General features: G+C 45.1%; 1 protein-coding gene across 5 annotated transcripts in view; it reads right to left on the bottom strand.

Moving 5' to 3' along the window:
* Positions 1-388: 388 nt before the first annotated feature.
* Positions 389-17905, bottom strand: part of ZNF608 (zinc finger protein 608) — a 120834-nt gene continuing 103317 nt past the window's right edge. For 4 of the 5 annotated variants that reach the window (XM_033164615.1, XM_033164613.1, XM_033164614.1 and 1 more), the window contains 7 exons: positions 12682-12769; positions 9296-11723; positions 7251-7668; positions 6570-6742; positions 4870-5023; positions 2426-2507; positions 389-1387 (listed from right to left, as the gene is read on the bottom strand). In XM_033164615.1, the coding sequence (XP_033020506.1) occupies positions 1381-1387; positions 2426-2507; positions 4870-5023; positions 6570-6742; positions 7251-7668; positions 9296-11723; positions 12682-12769 (3350 nt within the window). In that variant the 3' untranslated portion in view covers positions 389-1380. Of the gene's footprint in view, positions 1388-2421; positions 2508-4869; positions 5024-6569; positions 6743-7250; positions 7669-9295; positions 11724-12681; positions 12770-17905 lie in introns of those variants that run through there. The other variant, XM_033164616.1, reaches the window with a different exon arrangement.

The following is a 17905-nucleotide window of genomic DNA, read 5'->3' on the forward strand; positions in this document are numbered from 1 at the left end:
CGGGCGGAGACTGCACAAGTCTGATATTAGTGTGGTGCCAGGTTTCAAAGAATCCTAGTAGCTCTTAGCCCCCCTCCAGAATTACTGATCCCAAGCTCTAAGCTAAGGAGCCAAGTGTGATAGGCCAGTGGGGTCCATCTCTCCTCCCTCACCCAGGGCTTCCCCCCCCCCTCAGCCAGAACTCAGTTTCGGCACATCTCAGATGGGCACCATTTTCATTATAAGAGAACAAGGGAGGCGTTCATGGTGAGTTCTGGCACCTCTTTTTCTAGAAAGAGTGCATTTGAAATACCCTTTCTCAAATCTCAGTCAAGAGTTCAATATGTGAACATTAGAAGGAGCCCTTAAGCCCAAGGATCTGTAAATCAACTGTGCGACACCAGAAAAGTACAAAAACAGCATTTTTTTTTTAATTCTGATTGCCAAATTATTTAAGGCAGGTATAAAAATGAAAGCATTCAATATACATTTTACATAAAATAAACTAGATTACAGCATAAAACAAGTAACCAGGCAATGGCATTAAAGTCTCTCTTCTAAAACGGGATAATTGTAAACATTAAAAAAAAGACTGCAGGACTATTCAAGTAATAGAACAATCACAGACGTCTTCTGGTATGCAGGCTATTGGGTTATCTGCCATTCAAGATTATAAAAAAGGACATTTCATTATTCACAGATGCTCATTATTTCCCCATTTAAAACCTGTACATTATGTACAACACAGTTTTTGTGGTACTGGCAACCCCATGCCTTCCAAATGTATATTCTTCACAATACACAATTACAATGAGACAGTTAATACAGTAACATTTTACACTGATGCATCTTAATAGGAGCCACCAAATAGACATCTAAATTGTACCAAAGTGTCGTCGTCGTCGTCACAGTTAACCTCTATTGAGGGTTGTGGGCAATATTAGAAGGGTATGCAAGGTTCAGGCACACAGATACGTAACGTTAGTTATTTACAATTAAAAAAGCCAAAGGAAGGAAAAGAAGAAACAAACAACCTTTTGTGGTTAACGTTTTCCAAACAAGACAACACACTTCTTTTCATTTACTTTGTGGTTTACAACTTAGCAGCAGACTCTCTGTGTGAGCCTGATTACCGATACAAAAAGTAAAGAATATATTTATATATATATATATTTATATATATATTTATATTTATATAAGCATATATATATAAAAAACAGAAGTCTAAATACAGCAACATTTGTTACTCTGTGATAAAAATCTGCAATTTACAAAAATGAAATGACTGGTTTTTGCCTGCCATTAAGGCATTTCAAATTAACACCATGGAACTGATGTCTGTAATAAAGCGCTTTTTTCCCATGTGATCCAGTCACATGACGATGCACATTTCCAAAATTATCATTCTCTGAAAAAGAAAAGAAAGGCAGGGATTATTTCAGAACAATGCAGTCTCATTAATTCATGTCAACAATCTCAGTAAACGAGAGCAGCCCCCCCCCCCCCACAAATTATGTTATAGCAGCACTGGATAGTCTGGGTCATTAAAAGCTGCACCGAATTAACTTGCATTTAATTATATATAAGGTTTCCATTTCCTTTGAAAGGTTGAAAAGTAATCCTATTTGAACGCAGATAAATAATTTACAAAGAAACGCACGTCACATGCAATGTGAAAGCGCTGCTACTAGTTTTCTACTAGCGCATGGCTTCTTACAAATATCAGAAGACATCAGAAAGAGATGCACATTTGGTTTAAAGAGGGTGTGCATGCACACGCACAAAGAAAAATTAGTCTGCAAACTCTAAATGGTTTGCTTTGACATAAGGGGCAATATACTGCATTGGTCAAAATATAAGCTGTACCCGCAAATAAGCCACTCCCTTAAAATTCAAGGGGGGGGGGGAGAAAAGAAGACAATACCCGAATATAAGCCGCTCCCTTAAAATTGGGTTACAGGCTGAAAATCGCTGCGGTTGACAAAAAGTTACCGTACAATCGCTAAAATCGCTATTCAATTGCTACAATTGCAAATCGGCAATAGAACATTTTCTTGTTCCTTTTTGCCGTAAGTCTGTTTCAGCAGCGATATCGTAAAAGCCCATTTGTGTAAGGTCGCGAATTTAAGCCGCGTGTTTAACTTTTCACGGTAGGATTTTTTCCGGGGGGGGGGGGAGAGGAAGTGTGGCTTATATTCGGGCCAATGCGGTATATGTACACCTATTTCAAGGGAACATAGTCTGGTTCCGCGATCAATTATCTACGTGACGGAAACAGCTCCACGCAAAACGTTAGCGTGAGTAATGCTGCTATAAACCGAAGAAAGCACCTGCCCATTAAGAAGTCTATGTAGACCTCCACCCTCAAAACACTGCGGTGCGCTCCCCCGCCTCCCTATTAAGATGCCTGTTACGCGTATAATTTTGAGGTTTGCAGGATATTTACCTCCGTTGTGCAGGAAACATACCAGATGCAGATGCCTGAGCAGCGACCTGCTGTGTGGCAACGAGGGCAGCAGAGGTCAGCCCTGGAGGAAAAGGTGAAAACAGTATATCTCAATGGATGGATTTCCTCCACTGGTGGGTACTCGAGGGAGTCAGGAATCGCCACAGACCCCCGTTTTAACAAGACACGGAATCACAACAGCCCCGCCACACTTTGTGCAGAAGGCATACATAATAATTGCAGGCAAGCAGAAGGAGGAAAACCCGCCTGCCTGCCCTCCTTTAGCCAGCATGCCTTCTTCCGATTCCACCTAATAGGCATTTTGTAAGGGGAAGAAGGCATTCCCACCTTATTGTATTCTTTTCCAAGTGCCGCACTGCATGGTGCTAAATGGCTTGTATGAATTCCTGAATAGGAAGCTCAGTAGAAATAATAGGCACCGGGAAACAACAAGAATCAAAAGTCACAGTGAGTTGCGGCGACAGCGTGGTAGCTACTCAGAACATAATACTTTCATAATAGCTATCATTTTAACTTTTTTCCTTTCGAATGCACATAATGTATCCCATAAGGCGTATGGAGCCATTGAATTGCATTTTGAAACAGTCAGGACTTCCAAGAAAGAAAGGAACTGCAGAGGCGCCAAGTGAACATAATGAATTAATGCCATTTGTGCTGCAAACACTACAGTGGCTCTTTTCTGCATAGGGGAAGAATCTCCTTTTAATATTGCTAGACGGCTGGGGCAGCAGGGGGGGGGGGGAAGCTCGCTTGTGTATCTTACTGTGAACCCATCTGCGGCTCCATTAACAGGGAGTCGAGGACTTCTCTAAATAAACACAGTCCTAATTTTGGAGCTGGGAGAATGTTAAGACTGAGTGCTGTGTCCTTTTCTTATGCCCAAGCGTTCCAAAAGCATACTTCAGTGGTACTGTATTTGCTTTGTATGCAGAAGCTCCCAGGTTCAATCTTTGGTATCCCCAGGTAGGGCTGGTTCCTAGATTTAAAAGTCTTCACTCTTTATATTGCTTGCACTAGGTAATTGGCAGAAAATGCTCCACCCACCCCCCTCAAAAGCAAAGCAAAACATCCTTTGGCTGTCTCTTATCAGTTTAATGTAAGGTCATGCTGAAATCTGAAGTACCCATTATAGGTAATGTTGTACATAAAGGAAGCTGACCATTTTTTTTCAAGTAGTCATGCAAAAAATTAAGGAAACTTAATTTGGAATATTATATCCCTCTCCATAAAGATAAAGAGACCCAACCATTAGGTCCAGTTGCGGATGACTCTGGGGTTGCGGCGCTCATTTCGCTGTATAGGCTGAGGGAGCTTCCGGGTCATGTGGCCAGCATGACGAAGCCGCTTCTGGTGAACCAGAGCAGTGCACGGAAACGCCGTTTACCTTCCCGCCGGAGTGGTACCTATTTTTCTACTTGCACTTTGACGTGCTTTTGAACTGCTAGGTTGGCAGGAGCAGGGACCAGGGATTCAAACTGCTGACCTTTTGATCAGCAAGCCCTAGCCTCTGTGGTTTAGACCACAGCTCCACCCACATCCCCTATTCCTCTCCATAAAGGTAAAGGGACTCCTGACCATTAGGTCCAGTCACGGACGACTCTGGGGTTGCGGCGCTCATCTTGCTTTACTGGCTGAGGGAGCCGGCATACAGCTTCTGTGTTATGTGGCCAGCATGACTAAGCCGCTTCTGGCGAACCAGAGCAGCACACGGAAACGCCATTTACCTTCCCGCCAGAGCAGTACCTATTTATCTACTTGCACTTTGACGTGATTTCGAACTGCTAGGTCGGCAGGAGCTCACCCCATCACGGGGATTTGAACTGCCAACCTTCTGATCGGCAAGCCCTAGGCTTTGTGGTTTAACCCACAGCGCTACCCGCGTCCCTATCCCTCTCCATAGAGATGTCTTATTTCTAAAAGCATGGGGAAATGTTGCACTTTCATGTAATGCTAAACCATGGTTCACTGTTGTGAGGATGAGTGCCAGCGAGCCTTAGTGTTGTGTATTGCCCGCTCCTCCCCTTGCTTCAGCTTTGGGGAGGCATTCAGAAACTTTTTCTTCCATTTTAGGCCAGTTGCTGCTTCTCCATATATCTGAACCTGGACAAACTGTAGTCAGATTTAACTATAATCAATGGAAACTAACCAACTTGCACACCATGGGGGACTAAAGCTTGCTTTCATTAACCAGTCTAGATCAGGGTTTCCTAAACTTGGGTCTTCAGCAGCTTTGGGACTACAACTCCCATCATCCTTAGCTGTCAGGACCAGTGGTCAGGGGTGATGGGAATTGTAGTTCAAAATCAGCTGGAGACCCAAGTTTGGAAAAGCCTGGTAGATTAACTGTGGTTTAGTGCTACGTGTGAACCAAGGCTGTCAAGTTCAGCCACTTTAATGATTCCAAACAGGAAGATGCTGCTCACCTTGAAACGGGTCATATTGACCAGGAATTAGTGGGTAGCCCATTCCGACATGGGTGTGGTGATGGGTATGAAGATGCCGTTGACTAAAAGGGGAATGTCGATCTCGCTCCCTCTCCGCTTCCCTTTCGCGCTCAGATGTAGATTTTTCTACAGGCTGGAAACAAAAAGGCATCCAAACAGTAAGTACTTCACTTAAGGACACAGAAGATCACAATCTGAAGATCGCATGATGGTTTGCCGTATTCTCTCTGACTCAGCCTGTGTCTACATTTCAGCAGATTTCATTTCTCACTAGGCTGCCTCCCTTGGTCTGCAAGGCTTTTTTTTTTTTTTTAACTGCTTTAATTGAAGGTTGGAGTAAGCGGCTTTTGTTCCCGCAATTAAAATGCGGCCTGACTTATTTAAAAACACACAATTGTTTTACGCTTGGATAGGGAAACTGGGAAATATGCTTGGAAGAGAATCCCTTCTGGTATGCATGTGTATGTTCTAGTTAGCTTAAACTCTATGCTGTACCTTGGGAAGGGTAAGTAAAATAATTGCCCAGTTCATACAGAAACAATATAGAATTTAAAATTAACCTCCCTGCCTCCTTAACTTTATCTTATTATTAGTTGCAAAATAAGAAGTTACTGTTATAATGCAACATATAGGGTCTGTGCTACACATTAACCCGAGTTAAAAAACAAACTATGGTTTAATTTGAATGTGCTTCAGTGCACGTTGCTGATAAAGTTATTTTTGTGCTCCTTCCCCGTTCCTGACATGCCACTAGGTAATAAGCCAGACTCTGGCTTGTTGTGCTGGCTGAATCTGGATTTGTTTCTCTCTGAACAAACAATCTGTCTTAGCATATTGGAGGAAACAACTCTTAACCCCAGGTCTGACTGTTGTGACAAGGCAGATTCTGGCTATTTTTCCTGGTGGTGTAGCAACAGCAGTGGTGAGGGAGGAGCACAGCAAGGACTTTTCAGCAGGGTACACCAGCATAGAATTATAGAGTTGGAAGGTACCCTGAGGATCATCTAGTCCAACCCCTAGCAATGCAGAAATATGCAGCTGTCCCATACAGGGGTCGAACCCGCAACCTTGGCGTTATCGGCACCACGTTCCAACCAACCGAGCTCTCCAGGCTTGTTATAGTTTGCTTTTAACGATGTGCGAACTGGGCCATGGAGCCACCTGTCCGTACATCTGAATTTCTACCTAAACCAGTGCACTCTGGTCTATAAAGAGGCTTTGCAGAAAACCAGATGATCCATACCCGTCATTTCTTAAAATTTATAACGGGAAGCGGCTTAGAAGCATATTTTGGCTTCAGGAAGTATATAAATAAATAAAATAAATAAATAAATAAATAAATGGTTTCCTGTTTGCACAGCTACAGTATAATTATCGGTCAAGGAGGCACCCAACATCCATGGACAATGTCTCATGCGCTTTATTTTATGATACCGCGCATGGAGACTGGGAACCATGGGCTTCAGCAATGCTTCTAGTAGGGGTTCTGAAGGAGCAGGCTTTGGGGGATCCTATAGAAAGACCTGGTGGGCTTAAGAAATAAGGCGCTTGAATAAGTACATATGGAACCCTGCTGAAATCCCAGCCCTGTTTCAGAAGTATATCACCGGTGTGTCCTCTCTTGCCCCCCAATCCTGACTACCCCCAAAGTGTACAAATGGTAACAAGAGATGTCTTACAGCAGGAGACTTGCTGCGATACTGGTTGGCGTGCTGCTGCAACAAATCCAGTGCTTTCGATTCAGTGGTTGATTTTACGCCGATAGTAGGGCTGGTGTTGACTTTTTCCACCTCTTCTCTTCCGGACATCTTTCCGTAAACAGGATAATGAAATCCCGGCGAGAGATAGGCCCCTGCAGATAAATAAATGCCGTATCACGTTACTGTTTACATTTGGGGGCAGGCCACTCCAAATGCATCCAATTCAGATTACTAAAATTGCACCCGTGCGCTTTGATCTCCTGCCCCACCCCAGCTAATTCAACCTAATGAATGGGAGGTTATAAAGAGGGTTGAGCTTAGAGCCAATTCAAACATTTATGGGTCCCTCTTAAGTGAAAGGAATAGGAACTATAATGATTCTGACAGTAAGTGCTTAGGATATTTTTATAGGCAATAAACTATCTGTCAGTGCAATGGCCGCAGCCGAATGACACGGGATGTGGAAACTGTTATCTGGGAATGTTGACAGTTCATAAAAAAACAGTAACAGCTTGTGTTAAATCTTATTTCGCTCCTAGAACTTTGCAAAACAAATGTCATCTGTGAAGCTTCTAATTCTCCTTCGCTGCTAACAGGCACTGTCAAAATAGATAAAGCTACGGCCCAGTTAATGTCTATCTAGCAGCGTTCAGTACACACCTGGGTAGCTGTGCATGAGAACGGGAGACACAGCGCGGTATGCAGGGTGATTTGGATCGTACATCTGGGGGTAAGGGTAAGCGTGCAAGTACTGTATATACGACTGGTGCTGAGTCATTGGAGAGGAAACCGCCACTCTGGCGCCCCGGGATTCCTTCCAATTCACAGGAGTCTTTCGATCATCATTTTTTATCTTGTTCTCCTCCAGCGATTGGGAATCGGGACGCTTGATCTCCTTAGGCTCCTCTTTAATGCTGTTTAATGAGACAGGAATGCTGGAGAAGGAGGCTTCCTTGTTAGGTGTTTTTCTGGGGCTATCTTCTTTTAACTTTTTTTCACGTTCCAGCTCCTCCGCTTTCTGCTGATCAAGATATTTTGGCTGATATACGTAATGGTGCCACGTTCTCGTGTCTGGGTCCTGATATGGGGCAGGGGAGAAACAAAAAGGTTCACCATTTAGATGGTTAAAGAGGAATCTTCACAGCCACATTAATCCACAAAATGGGGGGGGGGGCAACAGAGAAAATGGGAAATTGGCCACAACCCAGAGAACTGCTTTAGGCCTTTATTCCCCTGAACAGCAGACCCTCACAGAAACAAAAGTCCTACCTGCTGTAGTGATAAAACATTTTGAGAATTTTTGAAGCCAACAGAGGGAAATATAGAAAAAAACCCTGAAATATATCCAACAATAAATCAAACACTGCTGTAACACTTGAAATGCATTACAGTGGTTCTCGAACTTAATCTGTTCGTTTCCTGAAACCGTTCGAAAACCAAGGCGTGGCTCCCGATTGGCCACAGGAGCTTCCTGCACTCAAGCGGAAGCCGCATTGGAAGTTTGGCTTCCGAAAAACATTCGCAAACCAGAACACTCACTTCCGGGTTTGCGGCGTTCGGGAGCCAATTTGTTTGGGAGCCAAGCCGTTTGAGTTTCAAGATACCGCTGTATATGGTACTTGGCAGATACAACTGTATAGTTTGGTATTTTTAAGACATTCATTAACATAAGTGCCATAATTTGATCCAAGCAATACTTGCAAAGCTACCCCAGGTTAAAGACTTAAGCTGCAAGCCACTGCTCCCTACATAAGACAAGGATAAAGGTAAAGGGACCCCTGACCATTAGGTCCAGTCGCGGACGACTCTGGGGTTGCGGCGCTCATCTCGCTTTACTGGCCAAGGGATCCGGCAGAAACATGCCGTTTACCTTCCCGCCAGAGCGGTACCTATTTATCTACTTGCACTTTGATGTGCTTTCGAACTGCTAGGTTGGCAGGAGCTGGGACCGAGCAACGGGAGCTCACTCCGTTGCGGGGATTCGAACCACCGACCCTCTGATTGGCAATCCCAAGAGGCTCTGTGGTTTAGACCACAGCGCCACCTGCGTCCCCAAGACAAGCATACCCTTAAGGAAAAGCCAATACATTATTTTATTTTTTTAAAAAGGAAGATAATATTTACACAAATGCGCTTCTACAGTACGTCTCAGTTTCTGCCAGTTGGGAAAAGAAAGTTTAAAATAGAAAGAAGTAAATATAAGGTTTTATTTGCTGCGCTTAGAAAAAGCTGGCCAGGAGTCAAGGATCTGTATGACTGGTTCTGCACACCCCAGAAGGCTTTAAAGTTTTTGCTTTTCGCATAACAGCCACCGCTCTTGCTTCATGGCAACCCTCCTGGACTCTCTTTTTTTTAGAGAGAGAAAAGGCTGAGAAAATAAAACATCCTTATAATGTAATTAAGGAGCAACGATACGTTTGGATGCTCATTTATCTTCAACAGTATTTCATCATTACCTTTGCTAACCTGGTGTCTTCCAGACATTCTGGACTACAACTCCCATAGGAGCCAACTCATAGAGACAGAGGTTCCTTCGCCCCTCCCCCCATAAAATACATGCAAAGCAAGAAGGAAGTCCCACGATGGCAAATGGGTCCTTTCCAGGTGCACAGGGCTACCGTCTAAACTGATGTCAAAACCCTTTCCACCACCAATTATGAACGATCTAGGCTTGCCATCGTTGTTGGCATTTCAAAAAGGCTCACCTGTTTAAACCTTGTAGTGGGATCTACTCCAGTCTGTTTCATAGAATCCATAACCGATTTCATCTCCACCGCCTCCTTTATAAGCTGGTGGTTTTCCATTTGCTTTGCTTTGAAGCTATCCGACTGAATCTGTTGCTGATGGTTGGGAAGAAGCTGCGATTTGCTTGTCTCCTCCGTTTTATTAGGGACCAATGACCCTATTTTAGAGTTGTTTTTACTGGCCTCGGGAGTCGGAGGCGCTTTGGAGATAGTAGCGGAGGGGATGTTTTTCAGCTTGTCGTCTTTCCCCAGATCTTTCAGGGGGAGTTCGTTTTTCCTTTCACACTCTCTCCCAGCAGTTTGCGCCATTTTCTGCTCCGCCAGTCTCTGGTCCTCGTAATATTTCTCGTACTGCTGCCTGTAAGCTGGGTTCGAAGCCATCAAGGACTTTTGGTCCATGTACAGCCCATAGGCATACTGGCCGTAGTAAAGTGACTGGGCAAGTGCAGGATGCCTCTGAGTTATGACCGACTGGTGTTGAGGTTGTAAATTAGTGGGACTGGCTTCGCTTTTCTTGCACTCAGCCGGCTCGGCCTTGTCTTTCTTCTCAGCCTCTTCCTCCGCCTCCTTTTTGATCTTCATTCCAGGTGCGTTATTGCCGTTCCCAGCCGCAGGGGCGCCGACCTGCCCGGAGTGCATGTAACTTGGAGAATAGTACGGATCATAACCATGGTAATAGGGAGAATGGGGCTCTTTCACTTGGGGTGGCTGCACCGGGGCGGAGGAATGCCCTTTGACAACGCTCTCCTTGTTGGAAATAATATCCGAAGGGGAGCTGGCCTTTGACCTCATCCCCTCCGACCGGCTGTCAGAACCACCGTCGTCGGCCGCGTCCGAGATATCAGAGTAAGCCGGGCTGTTGGTTTTAGCAGCGGCGCCCTCTGCCCCGTTCTGCGTCAGGACATGCAGCGGCGCGATGGAAGACTGTCCATTCACCAAAGTGCTGCATTCCATCCTGGAGGCACTGCCTATCGAAGGGCTGGGCGCATTGTCTGTGAAGGTGTACACCTTATCCGCTTCGGCCTTAATGCTTGCCATCCTGCTCTCTTGGGACTCCGACAGCCCGTTCGCCAGCACCTCATTCTTGCTGAGATGCTCCTTTAAAAAATGCCCGGCGATCTCTTTCCCGGGCCCTTTGGCGTCCTCCAGCTTCCCCAGCTTCAGCTCCATTTTGGGGCTCCCGCTCTCTTTGCTCTCTTTGTCCTTCAGTTTCCTCTTCTCCTTCTTCTTCTTGTCCTTGAGTAACGTGAGGGCCGGGTTGACGGTGCTCGGCTCCCCCATGATGGTGGGCTTTGGTTGAATAGGTTTCAGAGGAGGGCTCTTTGGTGTCGCCTGCACAACAGTCGTCGTCAGCGAGGGCAATCCTGGCATTGTGCCGGTAGTGGTGGTTGTAAAGGCTGCCGTCGGTATAGCTATTAACTGAGGTGGGGTTGGAGCTGGAGCTGGGGCAATGGGCCGGGCAGTTTTCAGCTTCGAAAGGTTCTTATCGACTTTGCAGTTGCTGCCTTTCTTGCCCTTTTCCTTCTCTCCCCCATTCTTCTTGTCTATTAGCCCTTCAGCCTCCAGTTTGGGCATCTCGGCCGCCAAACTGCCGTCTGCCACCGAGCAATTCTCCAACGTCACGGTCATGTTGGAAATGACCGGCAGGCTGTTGAGTTCGCTGTTCAAGCCCCTCTTTTTGCCAGAGTTCTTGCCGTTGGTCGCCTGCTCCCTTTTCCCCTTGGGCGTCCCGGGGGTGCCGAGGGGGCAGGGAGACGCGGGCGCTTTCAGCTGATCAAAATGAGAGAAACTTGTGCTTGGCTCATTGCATTCCAGTGCCACGTTGCTGAGCGCCTCCTCGCAGTCGGAGATTTTGTCTTCGCTGTCAGGCTCAAATTCCAGTTTGTTTTCCGGGTCCAAGTGTGCGTGAGCCTGGTGGTACCTCAACCCATTTATGTGCTTGTATTTTTTGTTGCAGTTGGGATGGGGGCAATCGATCAAAACTGGAGAAGAGCAGCCTTGGTCCAAAAAAGCAGTCTCTGGCTTGCCCTGGGGAGTGGTTGGAGTGCTTCTGGAATTGGTACGGACACGCTTCCCAGATTTATTGTCCTCTGAACTGGAGTTCAAATCCAGCTCCATGGGTGGCTTATTTTTCCTTTTATTGGTGGACAAGGGGCTGACTTTGACATCCTCTATGGCACAATTTGGGGGTGTCCTGCGGCCACTCGAATTAAGGCTGCCCCGCCTTCCTTTTCCATTGGCACCACCTCTGTTCTTGCCCTGCAGTCCCCTGGACTCTGTGAAGCTAACATCCGCCCCCGGCGCAGTTGCCGCTGCGGCGGACCGAGCTCGCTTCCCCCGGCCTCGGCCTCCTCGCATTTCCAGGTCACTCGTTGGCGATTCACAAAACCTGCGTGAATAAAACGAGATGTCAGAATTGAGCGGGCACGAGGGGGAAGGGCAAAACAGACTCATGCCATCGTAAACAATGGACTGCTAAGTGCATATCAAATCAGCACACAGGCCAAAAAGAAACACCCTTAATAGTCCTTACAAAGAAAAGAAATCTTAATGGAATCCTCTTTAAAAGAAAGGCAAAGGAGCAAGCTGTGCATGTCTGGGGTGTGTGTGTGTGTTGATTTTAATTATGTACATTTATACCCTGCTTCTTGGCAAGAAAGAGAGCAAGCCCCATTAACAATAAAACAAGACTAAAATGCAAAAAGCATAATGAAATCAGAAACAAATAACAAGTCAAAACAACGTAATGGAGCATAAAAAGGGGTGTGTGTGTGCATTGCAGGGGGTTGCCCTAGACCAGGGACGTCCAACTCCCAATAAATTGCAATCTACTCACAGTATAAAACAACTGGCAGTGATCTACCCAAAGTTGTGGAGCTTTTTGTAGGAAACCAAAGTTGTGGAGCTTTTTTATTTTTGGAAAGGCAAAGTTGGGTTGTTGTTGTTGTTCTTTTGTAAGGAGGTCACTGAGGGGCCAGAGATCTGCCAGGATCTACCAGTTGGACATGCCTGCCCTAGATGACCCTTGCAATCCCTCCCAACAAGCACGACAGTGGAGAAGGCCCTCTGGCTGGTTGCCACCCACGACACCCCAAAAGATGGGGTACCTACACCAGGTCCTATCCTACAGTTCTTAAGGCGCTAGAGGAAGTCCTTTTAATATTGTCCTTGTTTCGATGCCAGAATAATAGTTTCCCCTACATTCTACTGCACCTAACAGGGAATTTATGTTTCTTGTGTACGGTTTCAGTTACATGGATTTTTTTTTTAATTAATCTCTACCCAGTTTTCATGCCAGATATTGGAGGAGAAAGCAGAGAAAAACCAGACTCGGCGTGTCTCCTTACCTAGGAGGAGCCCAATCGTGTTTTGTGCAATCAAGCAGTGTTCCAACGTATGTTTTATTCCGCCACGTAACATTTACTACTAGGACACCTGCGGACGAGAGAGAGAGAGAGAGAGAGAGAGAGAGAAACAAAAACGATCACAGTTAGAACATCTTTTTGAACCTTGCTTAAAAATGGGGAAAAGGGGTGGGGTGGGCAGAGAGCAGCGTTTCCTATTTGATTTGAAAGGCTGCGGTTTACAAGCTTCCTCTTTTTCTTCCGTTTTTATTTCAGTGACCTCCAATTAAAACCCACAGGAGCGTCCCTGTGTGTGCATGTGCGTGCAAAAGGCTCAGAAAGAGAATAATCAAGATGCAACTGCGAGGAGGAAATGGTTTTTGCTACGTCCCGCTGTAAAAAGGCAACAGTCACCTCTTAATTTTGCTATTATTGCACATAATTGCTTTTGTTTGGCTTCCAGCTTGCATAAATGGGAGCGCCATTAACTAGTGCTTAAAGCAGGAGGTGGCTTGTGAAGAATATGCTTGGTCTTCAAAAATACAATGTTGATTTTATTTATCTGAAATAACACACTACAATGTAGCATTAAATACAGACAAACTCTTATGTATCATTTAGAAGCTGATACTGGGTGCCCTTCATTCATCTTAACCACAATCTAAACACAAATCATTTCTCCCCCCCCCAAAAAAAAGAACATACGGGTGTGTTGTTGTTTTTAAACGTTGTGCCTTTCTAAAGCTTCATATGTTCTTTTTATAGGCAAAAGATAAAACTGAAAATCCGAGGGCTAATAAATCCTCTTCTGCCGTCATTAAGCACAAAAGGGGGAGGGATTGGGTTTTTCTTCAGCGCTGATCACACAAATAAAGACGATTTACAAGAACTGTGATAGTGAGCAATGACACCATTAATTCATTAGAAATGGTACAGACGTACACATAACAAGTCATTTCTGTTTTCTGAGCATTAAGACCCGTGATCAAAAAAGCCTGAAGCAACGATACCGTTTAGCTGCAAAGAAATCCTTTCTAAATATTTAACACCAATTGCCAAGTCTGAATTAGCTTCCCCCCCCCCCTCACAATACACCTTTGTGTCTCCTAGCTCCAATTCTGGTTTTTTTAAATGGTGAAATAATAAGTAAGTAAATAAATAATGAAACTGTGCCTTGTGTTTCCAGCTTGTCGGCTCACTTTACGTCACCAGTGTGATTTCTAATTTTTGCATTCAACCTTTCCCCAGACTCCTACACCAATGTAAAGAAAACATGTAACCTGCAACTTATTTCCTCAGGGCCCTTTTAACAGCAGGAAAGTATTTTGAAATGCTATTAGCTGAAGTACTAGGGAAGAAGGGATTTCCTTTAAGCATTTCCAACAGCTTATCAAGGAGGGGGGGGGGGAGAGATGGTTCCCTGCATGGTTTTAGCTTGTTATTGTTAAACGACGGCAGAGTGTACGTATTCCGATTTCAGTCTATTTTTTAAAACAGAAAAAGCCTAACTCCAGATACTGAAGATAAAATCCTTTGCTAAGGTATGACTAACAGCAATTAAAATTAAACGTCTTTCTGTGCTTTGAGGTTTTCCCCCTTTTTTCTTTTTGTGCTTTTAGCAAATTTCACAGCTGGGAAAACACATTTCATCCCTACCACTCCCCCCCCCTTTTTTTAAAACACCCGATAAAACTATGAGGGGAAAAAAGTGGTCTGCTTTTCTCATCATTTGCTCTCTAGGGCACCGCGTGGGGTGTCAGAGACCTTTGCAACTGCTTAAAATTCTCCAGCATGTCATCTATATTTACAGCACTGGAATATATTTGTATTGCCAGAAGGTTAGCGCTTTTTTCAGCTTCAGATGCAAGAGGCTGAATCACTTTGTTCCCGAAGTCTCTGATGTAGCGCAAATGTATAATTAAAATTGCTTGAAAGGGAAACATGAAAGAAACAACAAGCCCTCCATTCTTGGAGTAATAAAATTAAAAACAGGAAAAAGTCTGCACAGACACTTAACATTTGTCTGCAGTGAAAGGCTTTTGTTATTGCCTTCCCCTAAGGGCTTCATATTTCCAGCAAACGCCGGCTCTGGATTGGCCGGCCCGCACTGGGAACGCTGCCGCCTGATTGGCTGGGCTGAGCACTGCAGCACAAGGCCACACACAAAAAAAGCAATATTCAAAGGGAAATAGTGATGTAACAGGAGAGTCCTTGCAAGGAGCAGTCAGGGCGAGGGGGATGGGAAGGGAAGGGGGGGAGAGGGATAAGCTGAGGGGCTTTGCTTCCTGCTTCTGTACTCATATTCTGGTTTGTTTGTTCTAACTAGGCTTGTCAACATGATGAAAGGTTGCTCCCTGCTAAACTGCTCTGCGCCCACATACACAAGCAAATGAAGAGAGCACGGCAAGCTGCTCTTCAGATCACACAAGGGGAAAGCCAAAAAACGAGGACACCTGGCAAATTGGTGACGTTACCCAGAGAAGCAGGGAGGCATTAAGCTGGGCGCAAAGCAGGGAACAGGCGGTTAAACAAAAGCGACGCCTGAAACCAGCGAGCTGTTCAAATCTACGGCAGATATTTCTGGACGCAGTTAGCAAAGGCCGGGTAATTTTACACCCTGAATATGTGGCACCTTCAACAAGGAAACAGATACAGTGGATGCTCGGGTTACGGATGTAATCCGTGACGAAGGCACGTCCGCAACCCGTGGCGTTCGTATCCAGCAGCGCTGTGTCTGTGCATGTGCGTGATGCAATTGGGTACTTCTGCGCATGCGCTGAAATCCGGAAGTAACCCGTTCTGGTACTTCCAGGTTCGGTGCGGAGCGCAACCCAAAAAAACGTAACCCGCAGCAGCCATAATATGAGGTATGACTGTATTACACTTAGCGTATCAGTTAATGAACGGCTTTGTGGATGTGGAACACCACCCAACATGGAGGGGGGGGGGTCAAGGAACGATCTAGCCCACTATTGCAAACGTGATATGGCGGCAGCTCTCTGCAGTGCCTCAAGGCTTATTTAGTGCCCTTAACTGGGTAAGTCGAGGCTCAATGCTCAGGACTGCACTCTGGCAAGGAGCCTATGCTCAAAAGTGCAGAATGGGCAGCATGGTTGATGCCAGGAACCACAGCTGTGGGGTGTAACTCCATGTAGTTAGTGTGAAATGTTTCAGGATGGTTTTATACATGCTAGGGGAATCTTCCATTCCCTGGGACTGAAAGATGGTATTTAACTCTCAGTAGGCTTGCTAAGATGTAGAAGTCTGAATCAGATAAGTGCTGGAGGTGGAGGGAATGTTCTTTCACATGTGGTAGTCCACCACCACAACTTTTGTCTTGTAAGCACTGAAGCTAGACTTCATTATAGGGCTTGGTATGGTTGTCTTGATGGATATTTGATTTTTTTTCAAAAACCTTAGTGAATCCCCAAAAGTTACATTGTTCCCCACTAATCACAAGGAGAAGCATTTTGAAGTGAATGTAAATAAGCACATTACTACAAAACAACAACAACAACAACAACAACAACAGCATTTAGTAGGATGCCTTGATAACAGGTGTAAACAGACCCTATGTTTTTCTGTTGTTTGCTGCCACAATGAACGGTGTCTCTTAAAGTAGTTAAATACTTGAGAGGAAAATTTCAGTCAACACCAGATTTTGATCTTCAAAGTTCACTTCCACTTGTTTTTGGTGCTTTAAAGGCACTGGGGGGCAATTATTTTTCAAGTACCATTCCCCCCCCCCCCTTTATGATTGATTAAAAAACCCTATCCAGGTTTTATTTCAGGAAAAATGCATCTGTAAGAGACACACTCGTTCTTTCATTACATAAAAAAATAACTAAAATCACAGAAGTACTCGATAGAGGGAACAAAGATGAAGATGATGGATATTTTCCTTCTGCTTTAGAAGAAAACTGGAGGATTGATTCATTGCCTTATCCACATCTGCTTTCCCCTCTTCAGTCATAGGAATGTTTTCTGAGAGCAGGCAATGAAGTCAGAGTGTTTAATTCAGCAAACCCACCACAGAAATGGGTCAAGCGAATAAATGGCTTCACCAGGAAGCATGCGACTGGAAAGACAACAGCGGTAGATGGAAATGGATATAATGAAAACACAATCTTGGCTCCCTTCTGCCTTATACGCTCTGTAGCTTAAGAAATTTTGTGGTCTCGTTTACTGACGGCTTAACATGGGAGTAAAGAACTTCCCTGGCACCATTATCAAAATCAGACCCTGGAAACAGAAGACGACTGATCAAGTGTGGAGATCGATGAAAAGATGGCACACCCACCCCCTTTTTAATAAAACGAACACGAGAGATGGGTGCTCTAGTTCTTGAGAAAGGAAGAACTTGTCCCTCAAAGCAAAAGCTCTCAAATACTGGTGGCGTTAACATTTCCTTCCTCATTTTAAGGAGCTGCAAGAGTTTATGAGGCTCAGGGGATAGAAGCTTGTCCTTGACGTCAATCTTTCTTTCTCGCAGCTAGTTTTCAGCCCTGTGCCACGATCGGAAAGCCCTCAAATTCTGCCACGCTCCAGAGACAGAAATTGGGAGGTGGCAACATGCATGTGAACTCTGCTCTCAAGGACTCTCAATGAACTCTATGGGACAAAGTGAATGGAGGACAATCTGGGGCAGAGTCTCTTAGCCCAGATATTGGGTTATTGAACTCCTACACCCCAGTCTCCCGCATGACACCCACTTGCTTTCTCTCGCATCATGTGAACAACTAGTCCTAAGCGGGATATAAAGCACAGCACTTGGGAGACAATTATCCAGTGGGAGCCTTACTATCACACCTCCTGACAATATGGGCAGCCCAAGCACCTACAGATCAGTGTTAGAAAGTCAGATATATAAGCTAGGCGCCAAATGGCACTTTAAACCTGGGTTGCGGTCGCCACAACAGAATGTCTATTCGCCAGGGAGTTGGAATAGAACAGGCATGTCCAACTCCCAAGAGACTGCAATCTGCTCCCACATTTAAAAAAACTGACAGTGAGCTTTTTTTGGGGGGGAAGACTGATCAGAGTTGTTGAGCTTTTTTTGGGGGAGCCTTCACCCAAGCTGTTGAGCTTTTTGGGGGGCGGTCGACCACGGACGCCCAACGATCAACTAGTAGACGTGTTGGACATGCCTGGAATAGACAATCCTTCCAATGCTACAATTCCATGATCTTAACTACATTGCTTGACTGTAGCTTCTTCTGTGGAAACC

Source organism: Lacerta agilis, chromosome 11 (genome assembly GCF_009819535.1).
Source record: "Lacerta agilis isolate rLacAgi1 chromosome 11, rLacAgi1.pri, whole genome shotgun sequence".
NCBI classification, from domain to species: domain Eukaryota; kingdom Metazoa; phylum Chordata; class Lepidosauria; order Squamata; family Lacertidae; genus Lacerta; species Lacerta agilis.